Source organism: Sturnus vulgaris, chromosome W (genome assembly GCF_052056855.1).
Source record: "Sturnus vulgaris isolate bStuVul1 chromosome W, bStuVul1.hap1, whole genome shotgun sequence".
Taxonomy (NCBI): domain Eukaryota; kingdom Metazoa; phylum Chordata; class Aves; order Passeriformes; family Sturnidae; genus Sturnus; species Sturnus vulgaris.
In genome coordinates, this window is record NC_142282.1 from 28,980,943 (window position 1) to 28,991,460 (window position 10,518).

Consider the following 10,518-nt stretch of genomic DNA (forward strand, 5'->3'; position numbering starts at 1 on the left):
TGTCTTTCGTGAACAGATTTTTTTAATTTTTTTTTATTTGCTGTTCTCCATTCAGTAGGTTTGAAAGAATTCTAATTGTTGAGATGATGGTTCTTTGAAGGCTCACTTAGCCCACCTTTTGGGTGAAGGAAAGAAGAAGACAAGGTCCTCTAAGAAGAGTAAAAAGCATACTTTAAAGAGACATTCAGAGATGCCTGCTGATGTCATGCAATTACCGTGTAATCAGCAGAAATGTGTTGTAAAGACACCCATCAGTGACTTCACAAGAAAGCCACACTCAAGACAGGTAAAGAACAGAAGCATAAAACCCCAAAGGTATGAAATGGACAGATTTTCTTTGGGAATGAGCAACTCCTGAATTCTTGGTTCTAGAACTAGGGGTTTGTAATAAATAGACCGTCTCCTTGCCAAACGTAAATTTGGTGTAATGAACTGCTCACTGCCCGTTGAAGTGCAGGGCTAGTAGACTAATATTTGTCATGGAAGGCATATTGTATGGCTTTCCTGTTAAAAAGAAATTGGTTTTGCTCATAGCCAACTAGATATGTACCCAGTCTGACACCTATTTTTTAGGCTATATTTCCAAGCAAATGGCTTCCATGATGATGCAGTAAGTTTATGTCATGAACAGGAATGAGGTGATTGCATGCATCCTTTTTTACCCTAAGCCAGCTTCTGAATAATGAGACAGAGACTCTCACTGACGCCAAGGAGTGCCCAAGCTTTTGGGAAAAGCACTGGGCAGATAAAGCCTATTTCCACATTTCTTGCTAGCGTCTCCTTCAAAGTTCATGGGTTTGTTCATCTTTTAGAGCTGTTCTAGATGTCTTTGTAGTTTACATGTACTAAATGTAGCAGGTATTGCTTTCATGCCGTCCTAATAGATTTGAAGTTGGGATCTACTCAGGCTTCAATGTCTCAGAAGAAGCAACGTTGATTCCTTGAATTCTAATCTTGAACGTGAGAATGATACTTATGTAGTTAATGAATTAATTAAATCGAATTCACTTGAATGGAAAAATTGTCTTGTTCATGTAGATTTTAACTTGGGAAATTGATATTTGAGTTCTACTTTTCATTGTTGTTGCTTTTCTGTATTCTTTGATTGCACAGATAGCAGATGTACTGACCAAGTATTCTGTGAAACTGGAGGAAATGTCCTTCCTCTTGGCAGCTGATGTTCACAAGCTCATTAACGCTAAGGCCATGGTAAATGTTTTACCTGGGGCAAGATAGCAGTCTGAATATTCCTAGAATGTCTTTCTTTCCCCAAATGAAATTCATTTTTTCTGCCTATCAATCACTGAAATATAGAAGAAATTTCTACTTGGCAGGGTATTGGTTATCATTTGTGTTCTTTTCTTCCCTCATTTTCTGTAGAAGAGACAATGTTTTGTTTGTTTTTGCATGTTGTATGCTGCTTCTACTTCTAGTTTTATTTTTTAATACACAGAATATAAACAGAGCGCTGCTGGATAATGAGAGGGCAACTGCCAAGCTACTCTTGAATCGAAGGAAATCAGAGCTTGAGAAAGAAAAATGGCATCAACTGAAATGGCAAGGGGGAGTCAAGGACTGGAAGCTCATGCAAAAGAAGAGTGTAGTTCAGAGTTTCAGGTCAGAAATTTGGCAGTCTTCTTTTGGACAATGAGCAACACAAAGTGGCTAGTGTTCACTTTTGGTTTCTATCAAAGTAATACTTGATCATTTTTTCTTTCTACGTGATATAACATATGATATCACATATATCATGTGATTCCATTCTACATATCTACTTTCCATCCTGCAGAGAATTTATGGCGAGTGAAGAAATACAGAATCCCCCAACTGTGAATATGGAAATGGAAATGTTGGTAAAGGAGCAGATGGTACTCAGTGAACAGAGACTGAAGGTTTTGCAATATATCGCGTATGGCAAAAGAGGGTATAGCATAAAGGAAAACAATTGTAGGAGAAGGGAGACGCGGACACCATATGGTCATCAGCAAAGTCTCGTTTATTGATACGCAGAGTGGCGATTAAATACAATGCTTAATTAGCTCATGCATAGTGCAAAATCTTAGCTCCTCATTGGTCTAGATGTGCTGCTTAGCTAAGCACTTCGGCATTCATGTTTTTCTCAATTCTACGTGCCTTCCTTATCTCAAGGACACTGTATCCTTGAGACTGAGGCCTACTTTGCTAGCCTCACCAAGTTGATCTGACTACGGCCTTTCTCTTCTAGCCATTCCTGCACCAGGCTCTCTACACTTCCCCCGTTTTCTTTTTGAGCTAGAAAAGTGGCATGCCAAGCTTTGCTAACAGTCTTTTGAATAAAATTTTGTAAGCAAGTTATCAAGCAAGGTAGCAATAAAGCTAAGCACAAGAATATACCTAACACCATAATAGCATACTTAATAACGGTTCGAATCCATCCCCCAAGACCTAGGCTTTTTAACCACTCGTCGATGCCCCAACCATCTTCTTCTTTTAGGTTGTGTAATTTCTGCTGCATGTCTTGTATCTTTTTGTGGATGGACTCAGAGTGGTCAGATAAATTCATGCAGCACATTCCCTCGAACTCCTCGCAACCATGCCCCTAAGCTAGGAGTAGGAAGTCAATGGCTGCTCTGTTTTGCAATACTGCGTGGTTCACGCTTGAGACATCCTTGGCCATCATGTCTAACACCTGAGAGGTGGTATTGAGTTCATCTTTTGCCCAGCACCCTAATTTCTTGGCCAGGGTCATAGCTTTGAGGGCTGCTGCTCCGGGGAGGAGTGTGGCAACCGCTACCTGTGTGAAATCATTCCAAAAGTTTGGTTGCCCTATGTCGGCGCAGTCAAGATCGTGTAAGTTGCGTTTCTGTCTCCCTGCACTTTCGTTCCTTGCGAGTTGCATGAGGGTAGTTACATTGGGGTGAAACATGTTTAGTTTCCCTAGATAGCAAGGTCCTCCTTGTGGCTTTACGGGGATGCCATTCCAAGCACGGTCCCCACAGATTAGAAATATTCCTGAGGGTAACGCTTTGGGCTCGGTAATATTACTACCGTTGCACTGCGAGTAAAGTTGTGTATAAATTTTGGTTGATTCAAGGGCCGAGTCAAGGGTCGCCCAGTACTTATGATGTACGTTAAGGTTCTGTGTATCTAGGGGTTCGAAACTAAACCACCCTCCCGTGTTGTTTCCTATCGTGGCGTCGGTACTTCCAAAAAGGTCAATCTCCTCTGGGGGAGAGGTTAGGGTCCCGTTTAAGGCTAGAACAATTTTACATTGCCAACACCCATCGAGCTGCGCTGCTCCCAGCCCCCGGTCGACACCACAGCTCCCCTTTTGTTTGTCAAAACTCAATACAGTACTGTTGTTCACATACCTCGCAAACTCTCCTGGTTTCCATACGGGCAATCCCACAAGGCAGGTCCTAAAAGGGTTCTGCACTCCCCCTAAGCTTAAGCAAATTGATTCTTGCCTTGTTATGTTGGCAAATGTTACCCATACATTTTCTCGAGGCGCATGCTGCATTGGAGAAGCTTGTGCGTAAGTAAGCGTGATAAGCATAAGCAGTGCAATGCTCATTTTCGGTTTGAATTCTTTGGTAGCCTACTTCTTTTGTGCTTTGGGTTGCCTTTTGCTATCTGCCACTGCTTTACTTTTTCTATGCACTGATTTAATACCTCTTCTGGGCTTGTATCGGGCTTAAATGGCCCTATCGGGCGCCAAGGCAGGTGCGGTACCTTGTGTCTGCACCTTGCGGCGAGGATGCGCGAGCCTGCGCTGACTCGCTCCCTCGTGATCCAGTTGGTAAATTCCCACCGGGCCCAAGCTAACAGGAGCTGCTCTGGTGTCTCGTATAGGCTCCGAATCTGTGCATACGGCGCACCTGCTTCTCTCTCTAGGGCCCAACCCCAATCTGAGTTTCTTAGGTCTTCCCCCTGGCACCTTCCGCACCACAACCTAGACACCGTTCTCTGTTCTACCCAAAAACAGTTCCCACAGCCCCCGCACTTTAGAGCCACCCAGGCCTCACACAGCTGCCCTCCACACGCGTAACAAGGACGACTGCTAAGAGGCTGTTCTTCCTGGTAGGCGTGGCTCTCGATCCAGTCGGCCCAGTTCAGTGGCGGCTGCCTCAGTGCTTCACGGGCAGCGCTGTTATACTGTGCTAGCCTCCGCAAATAGGGCTGTGAGGTCACCGTCAACTTCTGCTGAATCCGCTCCTGGTCGGCTGGGGCCAGCCGTCTCCGCAGGAATCTTTCCACCAGTTCCGTCATCTAGAATGGGCTTCACCCACCTAGCAGGGACCCAAACTGTTCCTGTGGGGGTAGAAACACAAACGTAACCTCTACCCCAATATATTACTTCCACAGGGCCATTCCATATCCCTGTCTTTGGATCTCGGTACTTTACCCATGCCTTTGCGCCTTCTTCCTTGTTACCTTCCTTCTTCCCTCTATGTCTGATTGCAGGCGGCTCAGATTCATCCCCAAACACACACAAATAATTCATCACATAGAGAACTTTAGCTAATCTTTCCTGTGGATCACCTATGGACTTGTGTTTGAGTAAATATTGTTTGAGTGTCCCATTAGCTCTTTCTACTATGGCCCGTCCCGTGGGTGAGTGTGGTACTCCTGTAATATGTCTGATTCCCCAGAGTCTCATAAACTGACTTACTTTCCCACTGACATATGCAGGTCCGTTGTCGGTCTTTACCTCCCTAGGCGTTCCCATAACTGCAAAGCAACTTGTCAGGTGTCTAATTACATGGATTGCCTTTTCCCCTGTCTGTGCTGTGGCCCAGATATACTTACTATAAGTGTCTATGGTAACGTGCACGTACTTGAGTCTACCAAACTCTGCCACATGTGTGATGTCCATTTGCCAAATTTCATTACTCTCCAGACCCCGAGGATTTACCCCACACCCAAGGCCTACCCCACTATTGTGATGACTGCAGGTGGGGCAGGCTCTCACTATTGCCTTAGCCTCTTGCATGCCTATTTTGAACTCACGCACCAATCCTCTAGCATTTTGGTGAAATCGTGTGTGTGACTCCCTTGCTTCAATCCCCCTGTCATCAGCTACATTCATAACCAGTCTATCCGCCCTGGCGTTGCCTTCTCCCAAGCCTTCGTCCCACTTATGACTCCTGACGTGTATTATACAATAAGGCTTGAACCTTGCTCCTACTACTCGCTTTAGCTGCAGCAAGAGTTCATAGAGTCTCTTGTTCTGCACCTCTTTCACAGAGGCGTCCTCAATTCTCTGTGCTACTCCTGCTACATAAAATGAGTCAGTGACCGCATTCAAAGGCCCTTGCAGTTCACTTAGTGCCCATACAACGGCAAGCAATTCCAATGTTTGTAAGCTGTCCTCTGGGGCTGCATCTATTGTTTTATTCCTCCACCGAGGGCCTTCTTTCCAGGTGATCGCTGCTCTTCTCGTCTTTTTCCTGGCATCCGTGAAGGCTGTGGTGGCGCCCGCTATCGGCTGCTCCGATCGTAGTGGCTTCGCTATCCAGTCCCAATTTCCTAGCCACTGAAGGTGACGTGGCATCAGCGGTCCGGTGTGGATGGCTGCTCCGACTTCCAGCAAGGCCGTTTGTAGATCTCCTGAATTGAGGAGGTACCAATCTAAGTCCTCCTTTTTCATGGGCAGATAAATTGTTGTTGGGCTCGTTCCGGTGATTTCCATGATCCTTACGCGACCCTTCCGAATCAGGGTAGCTACCTGTTCAATTTTTGTGCTGATTGTCCTTTTTGCTTGTAAAGGTGGGGTTATCCATTCTAGTACCCGTGTCTCCCGCGTTTTCTTTTGTAGCTGTGTGAGTGCACCGAGTAGGTGGTTGGCAGTACTCCAGATGGTAAGATCGATGGGTGAGGAGATATCTCGGCGGGAGACAAACCCCTCATCGATGCAGCGTATAATACCCTTGAGGGCTTCATGTTGTTGCGGGGTCACGGTTACGGGTGCGGTTGGGTCAGTTCCTTTAAGTAGTGGCCTGAGGGAGTCTAGCAAGGAGTTGGGTATCCCAACAATCGGCTTGAGCCATTGCAGATCTCCTAGCAGTCGCTGTGCCTCATTTAGAGTGGTGATCTTTGTTGCAAGCTGGAGCTTCTGCGGCCGTACGATCTGGCCTGTGATAGACCACCCCAAGTACCTCCATGGTGTGGATCGCTGTATTTTTTCTTGAGCTATTATGAGGGATGCCTTTGCTAGGGCGCTTTGAATCTCCTGCATCTGAGTGTCTGTAAATGCTGATTCTTGAGCAAAGAGGATATCATCCATATAATGATAAATAATTGTGTTGGGCCACTGTATCCTCAATGGTTGTAATGCGGCATCAACATACAGTTGGCACAGGGTAGGCGAGTTCTTCATTCCTTGTGGAAGAACAGTCCATTCATACCGTTTATCAGGTTCTCCTCTGTTTATTGCTGGTAGGGTGAACGCAAATCTTTTAGTATCTTGAGGGTGTAAGGCTATAGTGAAGAAGCAGTCCTTTAGATCAATGATCAGAAGAGGCCAATGCTGTGGGAGCATTGCTGGGTTGGGGAGGCCTGGCTGTAATGCCCCCATCACCTCCATCTGATCATTTACTGCTCTTAAATCGTGCAGAAGACGATATTTTCCTGACTTCTTTTTGATCACAAAAATTGGCGTGTTCCATGGGCTTGTCGAGAGTTTCAAATGTCCTTGTTGGAATTGTTCCTTTACGAGTTGATGTGCTTGTATTAGACTTTCCCTTTTTAGAGGCCATTGCTTAACCATTACCGGTTCATTGGTAGTCCAGGTGATTGGGATCGGGAAAGTCCAAGCAATGGCAATTACCCCAAAGGGTGCTCGTTGGATAAAACGACCCCCATCTGAGCCAAGATGTCCCTTCCAATCAAGCAATGTACCGATGGCGGTAACGCAACTACGGACAACACAGTCACCAAATCTTGCCCATCTACAGTAACCTTTATTGGGGGCGTTTTTCTGGCGAGGGTGAACCCTCCGACGCCTGTCACGGTATCCGTGGTCTGCAGCGATGGCCAGTTGTGGGGCCATTTTTCTGGAGAGACAATGCTGGTATCTGCCCCAGTGTCTAGGAGTCCCATCATTTCTATTGTCTGTCCTGCATAGGTTAGTTTCACCTTCTTTTTGGGTCTGGTATGGAGATCCATTGTAAGCATAGCAATACCTGATGATCCGAATCCTTGGTCTCCGCGTGGGGTTTGTCTTTGTGGTTGAACACCCCGGCTCAACTGTGGAAGTGGAATAAATTGAGCAACACGCTGGCCCTTTTCAATCGTAATAGGAGGGAAAGGAGTATATACCATTATTTGTATTTCCCCGGTGTAGTCTGCATCAATGACGCCTGGAAGCAAAAACAGCCCTACAATGGAGCTCGACGAGCGTCCCACTATTAGTCCTCCATGAGCTTGTCCTTTGATATTTATCGGGCCATAAACTCCAGTTGGGACTTTGACGGGGCGAGCTGTCATCAAAGATGTTTTTACTGCGGCTGCCAGGTCGAGTCCCAGGCTCCCTGTTGTGGCTGGTTGTAGACAGAAGATGGCGCTGATGTTACGGCGGCTACTTGTGTCCGGGCGCGGCTGCCGGGCGCGCTCCGCCGGGAGTTTCCCGACTTGCGGCGACAAGCTGACGTGTTATGCGTGTTGCTCTGGCAGTTTTGGCACCATACTCCTGGGGCACGGCAGTCCCGTCGGAAGTGGCCTCCTCCTCCGCATCTGTAGCAGCGCGCCGAGGGAGGTCGGTGGTCGCTCGATGTGGCCGGGGCCGCCGTAGAAGCACGGAGCGGAGCAAGAGCGGCTAGCACCTGCGACTGTGTGGACTCGGCTTGCTTTTGTAGCCCCAAGCCTATTTCTTTTAGTGCACTAACTAGGAAGGCCTGCGCCCCTGACGGCTGCAGTGCCATCCTCTCCAACGCCTCCTCTATTGTCCAATTGGCCCCCAAAGTTGATAATACCCTTTTTGTTGCCTCATTGCTATTCTGCAACGCACATTGCTTTAGCAGCGCCCCTCTCATATACTCTGGGACTCCTGCCTTTTCAATAGCAGCAGCAGCCTTATCTACAAAGTCCCCAAAGGATTCATTTCTTCCCTGTTTTATCCCCATATACATGGGTATGCCTGAGCTATCCTTGACCTGATCGATGGCACTCCTTACTAGACGCATGGCTTCCCTAACCTTGTCGGGTCCCGAAATCATTTGAGCCTCTGTCCTGCGGTATTGACCCAATCCCATTAGTTCGTCTATGGTAATTCCAGCTAACGGATCTCCCGGGCCCCTCTGTACTGCAACTGACTCCTGAACAAGAGCCTGCCAGTGGGCGTTAAATAGCAACTGCTGATGTTGCGTGAAAATCAGCTTCACTATACTTCTCATATCATTTGGCAACAGCAGGTATGTATCGAACAAGAAATCTAGCATTTGCTTGGCTGGCTCGCTCCGGAAACCGAACTGACTCACTGTTTGTCTCAGCTGGGCTAGCAGCTTCCAATCGGGGGGCGAATATTCTCCCACTTGCACAACTTGTCCCTGCTGGTCTACTCCCTGGGTGTAGGTTACAGGAAAAGCCCAGGCTTTCGCTGCGTCAACAGCGCCCTCGTCCCCAGTCTCCAAGCCGTGTCTGGCCAACATACTCCACGCCTCCCTTCGCCGTTTAGCCATCTCCTCCCACAGGTCGCTTTCTGCCCCAGGGACAGGGTTTGGCTCCGCGGCGGGCTTAGGGGCGCTAGGCTCATACCGGCAAGGGGATTTTTCGCCGCTGGGCTGGGGTCCTTCGCCCTCATAGGGCGAGGGTACTCCGCCCTCCGCAATTGCCTCCACCGCCGCGGCGGAATCCTCCTCCAGATCGTCTAAAGGAGGTGCAGAGGGCCAAGCGCAGCTGGCCATGTCTGCCATTCCTGCCGTCCCCCCAGAGATAGGTATTTCTACTCTGGTCGTGCTGGGTGCTCGGGGCTCATTATCGCCATACTGAGCATTTCTTTTATATGCCTCTACTGCCTCCCGAGCCGCCCTTCTCTCCGCCTGCTGCTTCAGCAGTGCGTTGTGAACTACCCGCCAGATCTTCCCCAGCTTTTTTGCTGTTTTATCATCCTCTAATACCGCCTCCCACAGTGCATCCCCTAACTTACGCCACTCATTCAAATCATGCACGGTGTGAGGGTTAGAGAATAAACCTTTAGCATAACCCCAGGCTAACAACCCCGGTATGTCCTTCCTGGGATTAATTTCTTTCAGCCCTAACTTATCTACATGTACTATAAATAAATCATATGCTGCTTGCCTGTCCATTTTTTGTCGTCAGCGCTGTTGCAACTCTCCGGCTTCGGCAGCACGTATGGCCCAGGACCACCTTTGTAGCTCCTGGGGGTGTCTTCCCTACGTCGTTTGACACCGACCCGGTTGCAGCAGGCCCCAACTCTACTTCACCGACCGTGGTGCGTTCTCCCCCGTTTTCTTTTCAGCGACGGGGGGGGGGCGTCGGGGTCACCATTTGTCGGAGAAGGGAGACGCGGACACCATATGGTTATCAGCAAAGTCTCGTTTATTGATACGCAGAGTGGCGATTAAATACAATGCTTAATTAGCTCATGCATAGTGCAAAATCTTAGCTCCTCATTGGTCTAGATGTGCTGCTTAGCTAAGCACTTCGGCATTCATGTTTTTCTCAATTCTACGTGCCTTCCTTATCTCAAGGACACTGTATCCTTGAGACTGAGGCCTACTTTGCTAGCCTCACCAAGTTGATCTGACTACGGCCTTTCTCTTCTAGCCATTCCTGCACCAGGCTCTCTACAAACAATTGTTGCTGGAGTTAATGAAGGACTTGGCTACAAAATGCACTTTGCTTCCTGTCAATGTGTGGTTGCTAAATGCAGCAGAAAGGCAGGGTCTACATGTATTTCCGTACAGCTCTTTTGAATGGGGAAAATGCATTCTTGATTTTCAGTGCCCCAGCTACACTTAATAGGTGGCGATCCGGCTCTAAAAATGGAGGAATGCAGAAGTAAATCTTGAAACATAGTAGAAATGAGCAAGGATGGGTTGAGAGCTAGAAATTGGTGCTTTTGTCAAGGCTTTTTTTCTCCATGGCGTGGGATTTTATTTGTGTAATAAATTAAGAGAGGAGTCTGGATAGAAATCGAACGTTGCTACATTTGAATATCCATCCTGAACACAAGACGCATTGGTGTGGGTGAAATGCATTACGATATTTACAGGGAGGTTTTTCACGGTGGATGTAGGAACACGGTAGATGACAGTTCCTTATTGGGCAGTAAACAGTTGGCCTTGAACAACAACAATCTCAGGTTTATTTTCATTGCCAAGATGGCTGTAAATAAAAGAAAGCCCAGTAGTATGGATATTCGGATTCATAATTTTATATTTGAAGTACTGACTGGTTTGTATTTTAGGATACCTGACTCTTGTTTCCTACTTTGATAGCACCTTGTTGCATCCAACACGTGCCAAATCTGATGGAAGCGAATAGTGCAGAACTCTGGAGAACTGAAACAAAAGTCTA

At 47.3% G+C, this 10,518-nt stretch overlaps 1 protein-coding gene across 1 annotated transcript; it reads right to left on the bottom strand.

The window, feature by feature from the left end:
• Nucleotides 1-2,578: 2,578 nt before the first annotated feature.
• On the bottom strand, nucleotides 2,579-8,882 carry LOC148220091 (endogenous retrovirus group K member 8 Gag polyprotein-like). Its single transcript, XM_088155775.1, has 3 exons — nucleotides 8,793-8,882; nucleotides 7,728-8,540; nucleotides 2,579-2,668 (listed from the first exon to the last, which is right to left on the bottom strand). The coding sequence occupies exons 1-3, from the start codon at nucleotides 8,880-8,882 to the stop codon at nucleotides 2,579-2,581; spliced, it is 993 nt and encodes a 330-aa protein (XP_088011901.1).
• Between the last annotated feature and the right edge of the window lie 1,636 nt (nucleotides 8,883-10,518).